This window comes from Mobula birostris, chromosome 4 (assembly GCF_030028105.1).
Source record: "Mobula birostris isolate sMobBir1 chromosome 4, sMobBir1.hap1, whole genome shotgun sequence".
In the NCBI taxonomy this organism is placed as follows: Eukaryota; Metazoa; Chordata; class Chondrichthyes; order Myliobatiformes; family Myliobatidae; genus Mobula; species Mobula birostris.
In genome coordinates this window covers 116388814-116407330 of record NC_092373.1, presented here as the reverse complement: position 1 = coordinate 116407330, position 18517 = coordinate 116388814, and the positions used below count along the sequence as shown (strand labels likewise).

General features: G+C 42.6%; 1 protein-coding gene across 1 annotated transcript in view; it reads right to left on the bottom strand.

Moving 5' to 3' along the window:
- Positions 1-17786, bottom strand: part of egf (epidermal growth factor) — a 107415-nt gene extending 89629 nt beyond the window's left edge. The window contains exons 1-4 of the mRNA XM_072256990.1: positions 17762-17786; positions 16155-16286; positions 9717-9916; positions 3616-3797 (exon numbers count right to left, since the gene is read on the bottom strand). Coding sequence (XP_072113091.1) covers positions 3616-3797; positions 9717-9916; positions 16155-16286; positions 17762-17786 — 539 coding nt within the window. The remainder of the gene's footprint in view (positions 1-3615; positions 3798-9716; positions 9917-16154; positions 16287-17761) is intronic.
- Between the last annotated feature and the right edge of the window lie 731 nt (positions 17787-18517).

Sequence of the window (18517 nt, the reverse complement as noted above, 5' to 3'; positions counted from 1 at the left end):
CTATGTTTTACATTAAGTGGGTTAAAATTAGATCATATCCATACGCTAAATAAATCCAGCCTTTGTCTACTTCAATATATTGTCTTTAGGTGGTGGGGTGGAGAGAAATGTGTGGTTTTCTGAGTTACTGTCGCCTTCCTGTCAGTTTGAACCAGTCTGGCCATTCTTTTCTGACCTCTCTCATCAAGATGTTTTGCTCCACAGAACTGCTGCTCACTGGTTGTTTTTGGTTTTTCACACCGTTCTCTGTAAGCTCTGGAGAGTGTTCTGCATGAAAAACGCAGGGGATCAGCAGTTTCTGTGATACTCAAGCACCCCATCTGGCATCAAAAATCATTTCATGGTCAGAGTCATTTGGATCATATTTCTTCACCATTCTGATGTTTGGTCTGAACAACAACTGAACCTCTGGACCATGTCTGCACGCTTTTATACATTGAGTTGCTGACACATAATTGGCAGATTAGATATTTGCATTCAAGAGTGGGTGTACCTAATAAAGTGGCCACTGAATGTATGTGGATATTAATAAGTAAGAACATATCTGGCACATTGATGACGATATGAAATTAAGAGAAAACAGCATTCAAGCGTTGCATTGCATTACTTAAAACATCTATAATAATAGTGTGGATGCCTTTTCTTTGCCAATGATACTACTTTCATCATACATATCTCAAGTAACAACTAAGCGTCAGTTATATCTTTGGTACATTTATTTTTTGTGATGATTGTTATCCTGTCAGAACAAGTTCTAACAAATATCTGCATAAGTTTCTATGCCCTTTGTTTTTCTTGAAAAATATAGAATTTTGGGGGTAAATTATTCTCAAGAGCAATTATTTGTGCATCAAATATGCAGGAAAGTTGCCTTGTATTGACATGTCATTGGTCTGATCTGTACATCCTCTCACATAACAAGGGCATATCAACCATATGGAACACATATAGAACTCCCTATCTTATGGGCAATGAAGTTACCAAGTACTAAATATTAGAAGCATCCGAGTGTGACGGGATCCTGAATTACCCCTATTAACTGTGCTTTTGAAAAGACAGAGAGAGAGAGCTATTTAACACTAACAACTTGTTTTTAAAAGAGAGAGAGAGAGAGAGAGAGAGACGGAGACTAACTTTTGGACTGTCACTTTAAGGCACTGGAAATAACTTTTGGATTTCTGCTGAGTTGGAGAGAGAGATGGCACCGAGCAGCTCGTAAATTGCTATGGTGACTGAAGGCGGTGTTATTTAATGGACTCTCAATGTTATGATACTTCTCAAGGACAGTTCGCCTGCTTGTGATTTTCTTACAGAGAGAGAGGAAGGAGGAGTTATTTGAGTGACAGTTGCTGCTCAGTACAGGAAGATAAAATAGGAGGTCAGATGACAGACCTCAGACACATGTTTGGACACTGAATGAGCATTGTTGTGCCCACAGAAAAAGTGGGTTTTGGAGGATCGATCGGGTGGATCGAATGGTCGCTCTTGCAGTGGAAAGAGAAAAGGGGTTGACTGGTGGGGAGTTGTCCATGTGTTCACCCTCAGCTGGGGGATAGCTCCACCACAGAAAGCCGACCCCTTTGTTAAGGTCACAGTCGGTGACTTTTAAGGGATTTCGAAGGACAATGAGGAGATCGACTGTGTCAGCACACCTGAAGACTCAAATCTCTCCCTCTCTCTCTCTCCATCACTACTCAACTCAATACCACAAAGTGAACTGAACTGAACTGAACTTTACTCATCATCGTAAGACTGTATCTTTTTACCCCTGGACTTAAAGAAGCTTGATTTTCATATATTTCCACACTTACTGATATACTTACTTATATATAATCATTGTTAACCTGTTTGATTTATCTACATTTATATTACTGTATTGCATAGTTAATAATAAATATTATTAGTTTATAGCAATACCTGAATCCAAAGTGTTTTCCATCTCTGCTGGTTCTTTATTCCCGTCACGGGGTACGTGACACAAGATAAATTAAAATGTTAGGATAATAAATAAAACTGGGAGTATTTTAAGAAAGTAGAAGGAGACCTTGCATTTAAAATATACCCTTCCCTATTTTAGGAAATTACTGTTGCTTCAGAACCAAATGGTTCTTTCAGAAGAAAACATTGCAAATGATTTATATACAGATAGATTGATAACTCACAATGGGATATAGAAACAATCTTTTCCTTTGTTAAATTATGCCAAGAGATCTTTAGTATCCATCTGAGAGACCGGAAAAGGCATTGTTAACCAGGAAGAGAGTGACAAAGCAGTTTAAAACTACTAATAAAATAAAATTAAATTAATGTTGGATGTGTATAATGAAAAGACAAATGAAAAAGGTCTGCAATAAATTTCTGGTGTTTATAATAAATTGAGTTTATTCTGAAGCTGCACCTGTGCTGCAGAAAAGAGATATGTTCAGGATCAGAGCAACTGAGAAACATTAACACCATAAGATCATAAGATACAGGAGCAGAATTAGGCCATTTGGCCCATTGAGTCTGCTGTGCCATTTGACCATGTCTGATCCATTTCCCTCTCCGCCCTAATCCCCTGCCTTCTCCCCATATCCATTCACGCCCTGGCCAATCAAGAATCTAGCAACCTCCGTTGATAGCCTTAAATATATCCAAAGACTTGGCTTCCATAGCCGACTTTGGCAACAAATTCTACAGATTCACCACTCTTTGGCTAAAGAAATTCCTCCTCATCTCTGTTCTGAAAGGACGCCTCTCTATTCTGAGGCTGTCTCCTTTGTCCTAGGGTCCTCCACCATAGGAATCATCTTCTCCACATCCGCTCTATCAAGTTCATTCAACATTCAATAGGTCACCCCTCATTCTTCCGAATTCCAGTGAGTAAGGGCTCTAATTTGGTTGTGTCCGTTCTTCCCTGTAGTATCCTGGTAACCCCACAGATGATTTACTTTCTCTGTGCTGTTTTAAATTTCCATTCTTTGCAAATCAATTTCCAGGCATAACAATTAATGCAGCAAAGTGGGTCAGGTTTCCTCTGAATGCTCTTTTCATCATGTGCTACTTTGCAACTCTCTTGGAACTACTTTTTTGGCAAAGGATAACTTGGGCTTCTCCTGATCTTCTGCTATTCCTTTCTCAGGACAAGCAATGTTAAGTAGCATTCTAGGTACATTTTTCATGCATTTTTAAAAAACCTTTCACCCCCCCCCCCCCCCATTTCAGCTTCTGGTGATCATGCTGGTCACACTGCAGTACTGTGGGCTTCCAACTTGCCTGAATCAGCCAGAATTCATTTCCTCTAAGATATTTCTGGCCAACTCACAAAGAAGGCTTTTAAACAATAGTTCTGGTTTCAGGTCAAGAAGACTCAAACCTATAGAAAAGTCTTATTAATATGCTTCCTCACACAATCTCAATAAATCTAATACTTCTTTGCCCGAATCCCTTGCTGAGAGAGAGCTTAAAGTCCTTAATTTTGACCATGTTTTAAGGTATTTATTGAATCATATTTTGACCAATTTATTTCAATCCCTACAACTGTCTCAGACACTTATTTGATATCCATTCCAGATGCATATTTAGACCAGAGATCTTGAGTTATGAATCATAGAAATATACAAGTCGAAGTCATACCCTTTCTCCGGATCCACTGTTATGACCGTGGGAAAAGTCAGATCTTTTAGCAGGATCTTGGAATTATCTCCATGTAAGTTTGACATTTCAATGGTCCCTTTCTCTTGACTGGTCCAAATGATGGTGTTGTGTAACCAATCCACAGCAAAGCCAAAAAGACCTTTCCCCACAGTCCGCACAGTCTGTGATGCAAATAATACAGATTTATGCTCTTCATTGTTTTCTTGCAAAACAGTAAAATGGTAACAGTGCACATTTACTGAGTAGCCATCTGGTCATACAGTGAACTGGTTTAGAGAATTTACAGCAAATATCAATCCAAAGATTAAAACAAGATTTATCCAGTTAAATAATTCAATATTACTGATTGCCTTTCTACATGATGGACACTGCAATGGAGTTTGTTAGAATATTGTCTGATTAATTGGTGCAGTTTTTGCACACGAGGAATTCCTTTTCCTGGATGGAAGGAACATGGTGATTGAGTGGGCAACCCAGCATCTCTTTAAACTAATGAAAATATTTACAGCCATTCTCAAAGGGGTTAAAAAATCCTTCAATTTTTTGAATATTTTGATCCATTGAGGCGGAGGAGAAAAGGAACACTGATTTGAGAATGATCAGGTCTAAAGGAAACAGATGTAAAGGTGAAGAGACAAGGCAGATTGTCAGTGGACAGTCGAGGACCTAATCCATATGTCTGATGGCAAATAAAGTAAATGTGTAAATTTGGAAAGAAACGAGATATTACATTTGTACGGAAATCCCTTTCAGCAATTGACGAAGTATTTTTAAAGTGAGTGTGAAGTGAAGTGGGTTGCCCATTTTGCCAGTCTATTCACAGACTGCAACAGTTAGCACCAGTGTGGTCTATAGTACCTACTGGATTCAGAATGAAAGGTGATGGGCATTACATTACAGGATTCTCTTTACTACCTTGTGTCCGATAGGTACTGTGACTGTTTGACAGGAAAAGGTTGTGTAGTGGTTTGTGTGCACACCAGCTTACCTATGTGAGACCTGCACATAATCTTACAAATGCATCGGTCCAGAAGTCCCTACCAAGAACTGTGAGAACAGCGGAGAGGATCATAAGGGTCTCCCTACTACTCATTGGGAACATTTATCGGAAGTGCTACAAACACAGGGCCCTTAGTATCATCAAAGATCCCACCCATCCATCCAGCACCCTCTTTGACTTTCTACCATCAGGCAGGAGACTCCAATGCATAAAAACAAGGGTGGTAAAAATGAGAAACAGTTCCTTCCCTCAGGCCATTAGACTTCTCAACTCCCTGCCACATCGTATCCGAAGTGTCACTGGTTAATCTGTTCCGTACCTTACTATATTTAAAATTAATACACTTTAGTTTGATATTTATGTGTGATTGAGCTGTAGATTTTATCCTTACCTTCATAAGTTATCGTGTGTTATGTGTGCTTTACACACAGGTTCAGAGAAATGTTGTCTCATTTTTATGTACATGATATGATTATATACATGGATATAGTTAAATGACAATAAACTTGACTTGACTTAGGTGTATCTCATACGCAGCCACTCTTTAGTAGACATATATTCCACTTGGAACTGAGAGCCTCAGCAAACATGTTCCAACTATTAAACTATTAAATAAAAACAGAAAGTTCTGAAAATATTCCCCGGATCCACTGACTCTGAAATTTGTTGGTATATCCTGATGTTGGTCAGAGTCTGAAAAATGCTTGAGAACATAGAACATAGAAATTTACACCACGTTATAGGCCGTTGGGCCCACAATGTTGTGCCGACCATATAACCTACTCTACGAACTGCCTAGAATTTTCCTACAACATAGTCCTCTATTTTTCTAAGTTCCATGTACCTATCTAAGAGGCTCTTAAAAGACCCTATAGTGTCCATCCCCACCACCATCGCTGGCAGTGCATTCCACGCACCCACCACTCTCTGTGTGAAAAACTACCTCTGACATCTCTGAGTTAGATATGGCCCTTGTGGCTACGGGAGTTAGATATGGCCCTTGTGGCTACGGGGGTCAGGGGGTATGGAGGGAAGGCTGGGGCGAGGGTCTGAGTTGGATGATCAGCCATGATCATAATGAATGGCGGTGCAGGCTCAAAGGGCCGAATGGCCTACTCCTGCACCTATTTTCTATGTTTCTATGTTTCTATCCCCTTGTATCTACTTCCAAGCACCTTAAAACTGTGCCCCCACATGTTAGCCATTTCAGCCCTGGGAAAAGGCTTCTAGCTATCCACACAATCAATGCTTTCTCCTGGTCTATAACACTTCAAACCCAAAATTGTGTGATTGGGTCAACAATTGTGCCTTGCTGGCAGCAAACAGCACTACTATCCTCTCCATTATGACTCTTTCTATCAATAGCCTGTGACTTTCCTTTTGGAGTTGAGCTTCTGAACTGCTGCTAGACCTGCCGTTTTTGCAATGTGAGCTGAAGTCGCAAAGAACCGTCATAGGCTCTGAGAAAATGCAGAGAAAACTTATGCTGCTCTAAGATCTCGAGCACCACGTATTCTTCCCGGTGCTTTCTAAGTGGCACACGAGCTTAAAACAAGAACTTAACTAGTCTCCATCCTGTGAGATTGTGTTAGCAATTCTTCAGCAATGCTCCTGCGCCAAATCTGAGACACTGGGTTAATTTTTCTGAGATGCAAAACGAAGTCAATTCAAGAAACAGTAATCCAACAAGAAATGGATGCAGAACCTGCTTGCCTGTCGCCCTTCCAAGTCTGCAGCCCCTGGGAAATTATTTCCAAGAAGCTCAATAAGAGGGAAGGTAGTCTGTCATGAAAAGGAGAACATTTAAGCTTCAAAATTACATCAAGCATTACTCTAGTCATCAATTCAATAACTTCCTATTTCTTCAATTTTCTATTCTATTGAGATTTTATGTAAAGTAGATTATTGGTAATAGGTATAATGACATCATTTTAAAATAAGATAAATGATTTTCTGCATTTTACAACATGCCAAATCAGACAAGCATAATTTTGCCTGACAGCTCCAATAAAAATATTGCAAATCCACTTTGATATTCATCACTTCCATTCTGATGAGTCTGTCATAGTCTTAACCTGATTAAAATGAACAGAAATAAAACCAGAATGCTCTACCTTCAGAGTTCTCGGCTCACCTCCAGTCGCAAACGACCTGAGGAAGGAACTCAGCAGGGTGAGCAGTAAATCATAAGCACAAGAGATTCTGCAGATGCTGGAAATCCTGAGTAACACACACAAAATGCCAGACAAACTCAGCAGGTCAGGCAGCAGCAACGGAAAGGAATAAACGGTTGATTCTTCAGGCTGAGACCCTTTGTCAGGACTGGAAAGGAAGTGGGAAGAGAGCAGATTAAGGGATGGGGAGGGGAAGGAGAACAAGCTAAAAAAGAATCAGTGAAGACAGGTATGAGGGAGATGAATGAAAAGCTGGGTGATGATAGGTGGAGAAAGTAAGAGGCTGAAGAAGAAGGAATCTGATAGGACAGAAGAATGGACCATGGTAGAAAGGGAAGGAAGGGGGCCACCACAGGGATGTGATGGGTAGATGAGGAGAAGAGTAGGGGTAAGAAGAGAGCCAGAGTGGAGAATGGAAGAAGAGAAAAGGGGGAGGGAGAAACATTACGATAAGTTAGAGAAATTGATGTTCATGCCACCAGGTTGGAGGCTACCCGGACAGAATATGAGGTGTTGTTCCTCCAACCTGAGAGTTGCCTCATCATAGCAGCGTGTCATTATGTGTGTGCATAATAAAGAACATCATTTCCCAGTGTGCACTGGGGGCAGTTCACCAGGAACAGGAAGTGATGTCGGTGACCGGGTCACACATGTTCTTGGCGGGCTGGAGTGTCCCAGGTAAAATGTGGTCAAGCTGAAGCCAGTCTGATTGTTAACAAATGTGACAGCTTTACCCACACAAGCATAACAGGCAGTAGAGGGGCCATGGACTGACATGTCAGAATGGGAATGGGGATTGGAATTAAGATACACATCAAAGTTGCTGGTGAACGCAGCAGGCCAGGCAGCATCTGTAGGAAGAGGTACAGTCGAAGTTTCAGGCCGAGACCCTTCGTCAGGACTAACTGAAGGAAGAGTGAGTAAGAGATTTGAAAGTTGGAGGGGGAGGGGGAGATCCAAAATGATAGGAGAAGACAGGAGGGGGAGGGATAGAGCCAAGAGCTGGACAGGTGATTGGCAAAAGGGGATACGAGAGGATCATGGGACAGGAGGTCTGGGAAGAAAGATGGGGGGGGGACCCAGAGGATGGGCAAGAGGTATAGTCAGAGGGACAGAGGGAGAAAAAGGATAGTGAGAGAAAGAATGTGTGCATAAAAATGAGTAACAGATGGGGTACGAGGGGGAGGTGGGGCCTTAGCGGAAGTTGGAGAAGTTGATGTTCATGCCACCAGGTTGGAGGCTACCCAGACGGAATATAAGGTGTTGTTCCTCCAACCTGAGTGTGGCTTCATCTTTACAGTAGAGGAGGCCGTGGATAGACATGTCAGAATGGGAATGGGATGTGGAATTAAAATGTGTGGCCACTGGGAGATCCTGCTTTATCTGGCGGACAGAGAGTAGATGTTCAGCAAAGCGGTCTCCCAGTCTGCGTCGGGTCTCGCCAATATATAAAAGGCCACATCGGGAGCACCGGACGCAGTATATCACCCCAGTCGACTCACAAGTGAAGTGTTGCCTCACCTGGAAGGACTGTTTGGGGCCCTGAATGGTGGTAAGGGAGGAAGTGTAAGGGCATGTGTAGCACTTGTTCCGCTTACACGGATAAGTGCCAGGAGGGAGATCAGTGGAGAGGGATGGGGGGGACGAATGGACAAAGGAGTTGCGTAGGGAGCGATCCCTGCGGAATGCAGAGAGAGGGGGGAAGGGAAAGATGTGCCTAGTGGTGGGATCCCGTTGGAGGTGGCGGAAGTTACCCCATCTGTTACTCATTTTTATGCACACATTCTTTCTCTCACTCTCCTTTTTCTCCCTCTGTCCCTCTGAATATACCTCTTGCCCATCCTCTGGGTCCCCCCCCATCTTTCTTCCCGGACCTCCTGTCCCATGATCCTCTCGTATCCCCTTTTGCCAATCACCTGTCCAGCTCTTGGCTCTATCCCTCCCCCTCCTGTCTTCTCCTATCATTTTGAATCTCCCCCTCCCCCTCCAACTTTCAAATCCCTTACTCACTCTTCCTTCAGTTCGTCCTGACAAAGGGTCTCGGCCTGAAACGTCGACTGCACCTCTTCCTAGAGATGCTGCCTGACCTGATGCATTCACCAGCAACTTTGATGTGTGTTGCTTGAGTTTCCAGCATCTGCAGAATTCCTGTTGTTTGGAATTAAGATGGTTGGCTGCTGGGAAATCCTGTTTGTTGTAGGCGTCGTGAAGGTGATCGACAATGCGGTTCCCCAATCTATGTTGGGCCTCACCAATATAGAGAAAGTCGCATCAGGAGCACCAGGTACAGTGAAGAACCCAAACAGATTTACATGTGAAGTGTTGCCCTTGAAGGACTGTTTGGGGCCTTGAAAGGAGGCAAGAGTGAGTGCAGGAAAAGAACTTCCTACACTTCGGGTTGAAAGACCTACTTGAAACGCTGTTATAGAAAGCAGCATCCATCATTGGAGATCCCCCACCACTCAGGTCATGCTCCCTTCATGCTGCTTCCATCAGAAGGTAGAGGAGCCTCAGGACTTACACCACCAGGTTCAAGAACACTTAACTACCCCCAGCCATCAGGCTGTTGAATAAAAGGGGATAACTACAGTCTCTTGTCCCCATCATTGAAATGTTCCCACAACCAGTGATCTCACTTTAAGGACACTTTATCTCATTACCTCATGTTCTCTTTATTTATTGCTATTAATTTATATTTGCATTTGCAGTTTGTTGTCTTCTGCACTCGAGATGATCCTGTTATAATTACTATTCTATAGATTTGTCGAGTCTACCCACAAGAAGATGAATCTCAGGGTTGTGTACGCTGACACATATATACTTTGATAATAACATTTACTTTGATCTTTGAAGTTTGAAGCCTTGCATCAGTATCTACAGTCTCTCGTGTTTCCATATGCACTCACCTTTCTGTTTGTGCCATTTATAAAGGCCTGTTGTAGAAGTCCACTCTCTGTATCTGCCCAGTAGATCTTTTCATTCCTATAGTGAAAATCCAGGAGAACTGATAGCCCGCAATTTGTCACAATCCTCTGGTGGTTTGTTCCCTCTCTGTCAATCCTATATATTGCATTACCGTGGCTGAAGATCAGGTAAGGTGAAGGAGCTTAAAAAAATTAAAAACATATAAACTTATAAATAGAGACACTGTGGTGTCTGAAAATGACTCATAAGATAAGCAGCAACACTTCCATTATTTGGGATTTCTCTACAATACTCTGAGGGGAGGATGTTTCCTAATCTTTTTCCATATCAACAGCAGTTACTGTTTGGAATTTGTGGATTCCACACATCATTGCACTGATAAAATGGATCAAACTAGACTTGCACCTGTATAATAGACACTTAAGGCAAAGGCATAATATGTCATAAAGCTAACTGATTGATTATGTGAGCTGCCCATCAGTGCACAAGAGACCAATTATTATGATTAGCAACATACATTTAGCTGAGGAAAACCTGTAAGAGCATGTCTGCTGATGAGCTGAGGAGAGAGCTCAGATAATCTGCTCATATTACTATTTTTCTGATTCATTCTGGCCAGCTACTTAGGAAGGGTGGGACAGAAATGCCTTTGGAGACAGTAGCAGAGATGTTCCGCACGCTCCCCAAGGTCTTCAGACAACATCCACTGTTGGTTGTCCATTTCCTTTACTGGTACCTTCAGTGAACACTCTTGAGCGTGTCCTACACCACTGTCTATTATGCCAGCAAGGGCTGGAAAGGCATTGGAATAGACTGTGATATTAGGTAGCTACTTAACTACCTAACTACTTAAACAAAATCATCTGCTTTTTCTTTATTAATTGCAATCGTGAACAATAGCCAGATCAGAAATGCTGATCAAGTCAACTAGTTCCCAAAGAGAACTCTGATAGGCCAATCAGATGGTTCACTGCTGCTCAGCGATAGAACACAAAAAATCATATGTACAATTAAGAAACATTAAAAAATAGTAGAAATACTGGAGTCATGATGATCATGATGAAGTCTGCTGGAGAGAGACATTTATACACATGTTGTCCTCCATAATTCAAAAAGATTGAAGGGTAAGTTTGCAGGGTGGCAAATCGTGGCAGGAGCACTTGGAACTAAAAACTAATCCCTACCGGGAGAAAACAGCACCTGTTCTTTCCGCACTGTTCTCCAGCAGCTTAAGGACTAAGTCCAGCCAGAACATAACTCACAAGTGCTCTTGAAAGTCAGGTACTAACCCTACCTACCAACAACCAAGCATTGCCAACCTGGTCCCCTTCATGACAGCTTATGAAGAAGCATGTGACTTCCCTCCCAGAGATGATAGGTGTTTGTGCACTTGACTCTTGAAGGCTTGGACCCTGTCGTTGCAGATGTTTCCAACCACAGCATCTGGAAGGCTTTTCCAAATTCTATAGCACAGTGAAGGAAGCTTCTATCCAGTGTGTAGGTTCTCGCATCAGGCATAGAAACAGCATGAGCAGGCGTAGATAAACTTGATCGTGTGGTGCACCATCTCTCATAAGATGAAGGCAGCATGCGCGAAGGTCTGCAGGGCTGTGGCTGGTGTGCATTTTGTATAGCACAGTAGCTGCAGCAACCTGTCGTCTGTGGTGTAAGCTACTGATGGCTAGCTTCTCATGAGCTGTGGCTTCATCTACACCTATAATCCTGAGAGCCTTTCTTTAACCTTCCTGAATCTTGTTCTTATTCCTTCAAAATTGAAATTTATTGAAATTGACAATTTTAACTTGCAACAATGCCGAGTATGGACATGATACAAAATGTAACCAAGTTTCAAACATTTTAACAGGATTCTCAGAAATTCATGGATTAGTACTTATTAGTAAATTAATAGGAAGCTCCCAGTGGTGTGTGACCAACCAACGGAGGCTTCATAATGACTGTATTTAATAATGTACAGAGCTTTTTACTAGCTGTAACAGTTCCAGGCATACTTTGCTATTGCAAAATGCTGTCTCAGAAGACACCAACTTTGTCCATCTAAAATCTACTAAATAAAACCTGCCTCGGGAAATAAGTGTGTGAAGAGCTATAATCCAAAGAGCTGCAATCTATGTTTGAACGATTCTCGACCTGAAACATAAACTGGATTTTCTTTCGACAGATGCTGCTCGACTGGCTCTGTTCTTCCTGCGCTTCCATTTTTGTTACAGATTCTGGTGTTTGTTTTTGTTTATGATTCCAGGTTCAGTGATTGTCCAGTCACAGCTAATGATTGATCAAGAAGGTACTCATAGTCCGTGAGCCAGGACCCCAAATTTGGGCCACCTGTACCATCTGGGAGGAATAATTCTTATAGTGATTTTTGGCAAGGTACACACCCCGAAGTGCTAGAAAATATGTGATAGTATTGCAGTGGTGGTAGCTTGCACGGTAACCTCCAAGCTATAAGAACCATGATGCCATGGTGCTCCGCCTGTGATAAGATGAACTATGCCAGGTACCTGTCCCCTTACTTTGCTCAGATGATGAACCTCCGAGAGAAGAATCCTTCTGTGTATGAGGCCTTCAAGACAGGCCAATTCTCAGTGCTGCTGTCAAGTAACAACCCCTTCGGGCAGATCCCTGTGGACCAGGCTATTGAAGTCATAATGAACAAAGACACACAGACTCCTGGAGGCACATCACGGTTCAGCCTGCATGCTGGAGTTATTAAGCATTACTACATAACAGCTGAGCACCGCAGTGCATTCCTGGGACAGTTAAGGGGGATGGTCCAAGGCAACAAATCAGAGCTTTGTCATGCGGAGCTACAGCGGCCAAGAATCCAGAAAGATGAGGGAGCAGTTTCAGCAGTGGTTAGCCTCATACATGAATGGGTCAACCCATTTGCAGAGAAGCGGGACCTCAGCGTCTCTACGGCAAAGGCAGCCCCCAAGGACGTTGCCTCTGACCTGATGAAGGCATATGAGATTGGTGAGCAATGCTATGCAAGCTTCAAGGATGAGAGACTAGAGGAAGACCCACCAGCAAAGAAATTCTATGACCCAATGAAAACCAACAAGCTGAAAACATTCAGTGATATGTGTAAGAAGAGAGAAGTTAAATCAAATGGGAGAGTGATCATCTTGAAAGCAGACAGGTCTTTGTTTGGATGCATTATAGTGATGGCACAAGGGAACAGTCTATGTATGGAGGATATCCTTTCTCATCCCCTTGGACCATTGCCCTGTCCATTGACCTGTCCACACCAGAAGGATTGCTGAGAAAGACAAATGATGCTACTTTAGCCACAACCTTGCAGAAAAATGTAGCAGTAGAAGAGCAACTCCCAGGAAACTCTGCTGCAGTGGTTGATGGAATGAACTTGGTCCAACGAGTGAAAGGTGATCAAGTTACTTTTAGGGATGTTGCCACAACAATTCTGGGTATGGCTCTAAGGGAAGGCAGTCAGAGTAGCAGAACAGATGTTGTGTTCGACACATACAGGAGCTCTATCAAGAATAGTGAAAGATCTCTACGGGGGTGAAGACACTGGTCATGAGTTGCAAGGTATCACAGGCTCACAGGTGGTGAGGCAGTGGAGGAGCTTCCTGACCAAAGTCAGTAAGGAAAGGTGGAGTACAGAGCAAAGCTACAGGAGAAGATTCTGTATGCAAGTGTGAATGACAAATGTTACAGAATCACATCTCAAGAGAGTGAGGAGGTGTCAGCTCTTCAGTGTCAACAAGAAGAAGCAGATGGCTGCCTACTTCTCCATGCTGCCCATGCCACGAGAGGGATCTGCCCAATCTATAGTGATCTGCTCAGAAGACACAGATGTCTTTATCATGTCTTTAGCATCTTGTGACAAGATTGAGGCCCCGTTGTTCCAGAAGTGTGGCACTAGAACCCGTACAAGGCTTGTAGACATCAGGAAGGTTGCTGTCACTGTTGGCATAGAGGTTTGTAGGGCTCTCATCGGGTTGCACGAATATACAGGATGTGACACTGTAGGCGCTTTTGCAGGCAAAGGCAAGACAAGTGCGCTAAAACCTCTGACCAGCAATGGAGAAACGCAGGACATATTCTTAGAGTTGGGTCAGGAATGGGATCTCTCCCCAGAACTGATGGACAAACTGGAGGCATTTACATGTCTCCTGTATGCCCCAGAAGCATCGGCCACCAAGGTCAATGAGCTCAGGTATCACCTTTTCCGTGCCAAAAAAGGTGAAACTGAAAGTTGTCAACTCCCACCATGCAAGGACTGCTTCACAAAACATGCACAGCAAGCCAGCTACCAGGCTGGTATATGGAGAAGATGTTTGGAGAAGGACCCACAAGTGCCAAGCCCTGTTGGCAGAGGATGGAAGATGGAGAGAGAAGAGGAAGCTGAACAGTTGGTGGTGCACTGGATGGAAGGCCAACCAGTACCTGATGCCTGGAGTACAGTGGATCCACTGGCCTGTAACTGTCCAAAAAAATGTTCACTCCCAAGATGTACGTGTGTTGCAAATGGCCTCAGGTGTACTGACATGTGTAGACTGGCAGACTGTGAGAACCAGGCATGCACCTCAGAGAGTGTGGAAAGTTCAGATGAACATGTGGAAGACATGGAAGACTTGGAAAATTATTATGATTATTAATAGGTTATGAAAGTATGGAAAGCAGTCTTTGATTAAATATATTCATTTTACAACCAAATGGGGCCTAGGTTATGGCCGTGTGAAACCCCACATATTGTAATTCTAAATGCTATGACAAAAGCTTATGATTGTTTTGATTGGATACAACAATATGGAAAATATCATGGCATTGATAAAACTCCAGAAATCTCTCCAAATGAGGTTTTTTACCTTTTGGGGTGTGGGGTAACATCTTCTGCTGTACTGATGTTAATATGGAATATATACAAAAAGTGATTACTTATTTGAAGTAATAAAGCTACCACTGGTGCAATGCTGTCACCTATTTTCTAACTCTAGTGATATATACCTTACCAAAAATCACCATGAGCATTATTCCCCTCCGATGGTACCGATCAACCCTACTGGCTCACGGACTGTCAGTGGAGAGAAAATTACTTTCTTGGAAAAAATGTCTCAGCTTGTCACCCATGATCACTCCACCACATTAACTAAAGAAGTAAAGGTACCAAAGAAATCTAACAAAAGGAATTATGTGGAATATTCCTGAAAAAGAAACACAAATGAAATTTGTAATGGCTCAATATATTTGTTGGCATATCAATGAAATTTGTAGTTTGGTTTCATTTAATTTTTCTTGCAATTAACCTTCATAATCCAGGACCCCAGAACTAGTTGTCAAGAGTTATTCAGATCCCTTTCTGTAATAGAACACAACCTTGTTTTACTAAGAAGTTCTCGGGTTTTCTTTCCTATTACCCAGACTTTAAGTGGATACCATTGTATTTAGAGTACATAGACTTAATTTACGTAAATGGCATTAAAATGCTGAATGATCGGGTTCAGGTTTTTTCCTAAGAATTTAACACCTGGCCGTGATTTTTGCAACAGCTCTCCACCAGTTCAGCTTACAACCTTTAGTTTTATGTTGACTACAGTGGCATTTGAGATCAGATTGTTTTATTGTCCAGGATTAATTGACAGGTAATATACATCGAACTCTATATATCTCTGTTACAAAAAGATCCCCCTTTGGATTTTTACCACTTGGAGTACTCTGCTCAGTTCTGTTCACCTCACTACAGGAAGGACATGGAAGCCATAGAAAGGGTGCAGAGGAGATTTACAAGGATTTTGCCTGGATTGGGGAGCATGCCTTATGAGAATAGGTTGAGTGAACTTGGCCTTTTCTCCTTGGAGCAACGGAAAATGAGAGATGACGTGATTGAGGCGTACAAGATGATGAGAGGTATTGATCGTGTGGATAGTCAGAGGCTTTTTCCCGGGCTGAAATGGCTAACACGAGGGGGGATAGTTTTAAGGTGCTTGGAAGTAGGTGCAGGGGGGATGTCAGAGGCAAGTTTTTCACACAGAGAGTGGAATGCACTGCCAGTGGTGGGGGTGGGGGTGGACACAATAGGCTCTTTAAGAGACTCTTAGATAGGTACATGGAGCTTAGAAAAATGGAGGGCTACGTGGTAGAGAAATTCAAGGCAGTTTCTAGAGTAGGTTACATGGTTGGCACAACATTGTGGGCCGAAGGGCCTGTAATGTGCTGTAGATTTCTATGTCTCTTCGTTGAAGTAATTCATGTCTCAGGTCAAAAGCATTGTGATCACTGGTGGTTAGAGAAATATCAAAGTTAGAATTTCATTGTACATCTGAGCATGAATATTGATCAGATGCCTCAGTATCACCAACATATAAAATCTCCACTTTTGTTGTTTTCCCCTTTACTTTAGTATTCAGTTCGCTGTCATCAGTTGATCAGTGACTTACATTCTGGATGACAAGACCATTTATTGTCCTCTAATGCGTAACCAGCCAGGCAGGAGCAGGTGTATGAACCTGGCAAGTTTGTGCAGATCTGACCACAAGTTCCAAGCCCTCCATCAAAACATTCATCGATGTCTGAAAGATAGGGTTTACAACAGCCAGCGAGTTATTTGCTGCGATTCTGACCCACAATGCAGTGATTAGTTATGTTACACAGATAAACAGCAGAAAATTCTCGACTAGAGGAACAAGTCAGATTGTTTTGTCTGAACTGTTGAACAAAGTTTATCTGCAAATTGTATTTCGCAGTATTACTGTAAATGTGCAAAGTGCACTCGATATGTCATAAGTCTGTTTTCTCCGTCATTATTCAGCATGACATCTTAAAAGATGGATTTTATTCAGAGGAATCTAAAATGAGAAATCATTTTGATTGGTAGATTTAAGACAAGACTCCTTTGCAATTGATCAAATGATCTTTTATGATAATAGTATTGTATTTTTACGTTGAGGTGGTTTAGTTGGGACAACTAATGAAAAGGGGAATAAAACAAAGACTTCAACATGTTTTGATTTTGGATCAGTGTTTTGCCACCATACAATACCTTCAATATTTCCATTTCAATCATTTGAAATTCTCTTGTTTCCTGACCTGATATATGTCTGGAACATCATCAGCCTTACTAACCTATCAGCACACACAAAATGCTACAGGAACTCAGCAGGACAGGCAGCATCAGTGGAAAAGAGTACATTCGACGTTTCAGCCCAGACCCTTCCGCAGGACTGGAGGGGATAGAAGAGATGAGGAACAGATTTAAAAAGTGGTTGGGGGTTGGGAGAAACACAAAGTGATAGGTAAAACCAGGAAGGGGGAGGGGTGAAGTGAAGAGCTGAGAAGTTGATCGGAAAGAGCTACAGGGCTGGAGTAGGGGGAATCAAATAGGAGAGGACAGAAGGCCATGGAAGAAAGAAAAGTGGGGAGGAGCACCAGAGGAGGTGATGGGAAGGCAAGAAGATAAGGTGAGAGAGGGAAGAGGGGATGGGGAATGGTGAAAGGTGGGGGGAGTGACATTACCGGAAGTTTGAGAAGTCAATGTTCATGCCACTAGGTTGGAGGCTACCCAGACGGAATATAATGTGTTGTTCCTGCAACCTGAGTGTAGCTTCATCACGACAATAAAGGAGGCCGTGGATAGACATGTCAGAATGGGAATGGGAAGTGGAATTAAAATGGGTGGCCACTGGGAGATCCTGCTTGTTCTGGTAGACGGAGCGTAGGTGCTCGGTGAAGCAATCTCCCAATCTACATCGGGTCTCACCGATATACAGGAAGCCACACCGGGAGTACCCTTATTAACCTATGCTGGCTTCTTTATTCCTCCAAACTTCAAACTTAATTCCTGGATTCACGTTCAAGATCCCCTATCTCCTCACGCCTCTTTTCCTTTGTAATCTCCTCAGGTCCTAAAGCAATCTAAGAATCTACGTTCCTCCAATTCAAGTCCCATTCACTCCATCAATCCCTGTTGCTTCTTTGGTCCATACATTCAGTTGTCTCTAACCCTTTCTATCACTGGATCTCCCTCAAGTTGCTCCTTCAAACTTACCCATCAGCTGCAATGGTGTCTCCATCGTTATAACAGTCAAATGCACTTCTATTAACCCTTTGGACACTAAATGATGGACATCACAAAAACAAAACTCAAAAATAAATTGCAGGTGCTGTAAATCTGAAATAAAAGCAAAAAAGTGTTGGAAACACAGCAGGTCAGGTAACATCTGTGGAGATAGGGACAGGATTAATGTCGCCCAACCAGAGGAGGGATGTTGAGGCTTTAGGCAGGGTGCAGAAGAGGTTTACCAGGATGCTGCCTGGTTTAGAAGGCATGTGCTGTCATGAGAGGCTGGACAAACTTGGGTTGTTTTCTTTGAAGTGGCGGAGGCTGAGGAGAGATCTGATCGAGGTTTATAAGATTATGAGAGGAATAGATAGAGTAAACAGGGAGTATACTTCTCCCAGAGTAGAAATGTTTAATACCAGAGGGCATGCATTGAAGGTGAGAGGGGGTAGGTTCAAGGGGGATGTGAGGGGTGAGTTTTTTTACTCAGAGAGTGATGGATGCCAGGGAAGTGCTGCCTGGTATGGTGGTAGAGGCGAATACTTTAGAGACTTTTAAGAGATGTTTAGATAGGCACATGGATGTGAGGAAGATGCAAGGACATGACACTATGTAGGCAGGAGGGGTTAGTTTTGGGTGTTGTTAATTAGCTTTTTAGCTGGTCCGGCACAACTTTGTGCACCAAAGGGCCTGTTCCTGTGTTGTACTGTTCTATGTTCTTTATATTTTCTATGTTCAAATCTC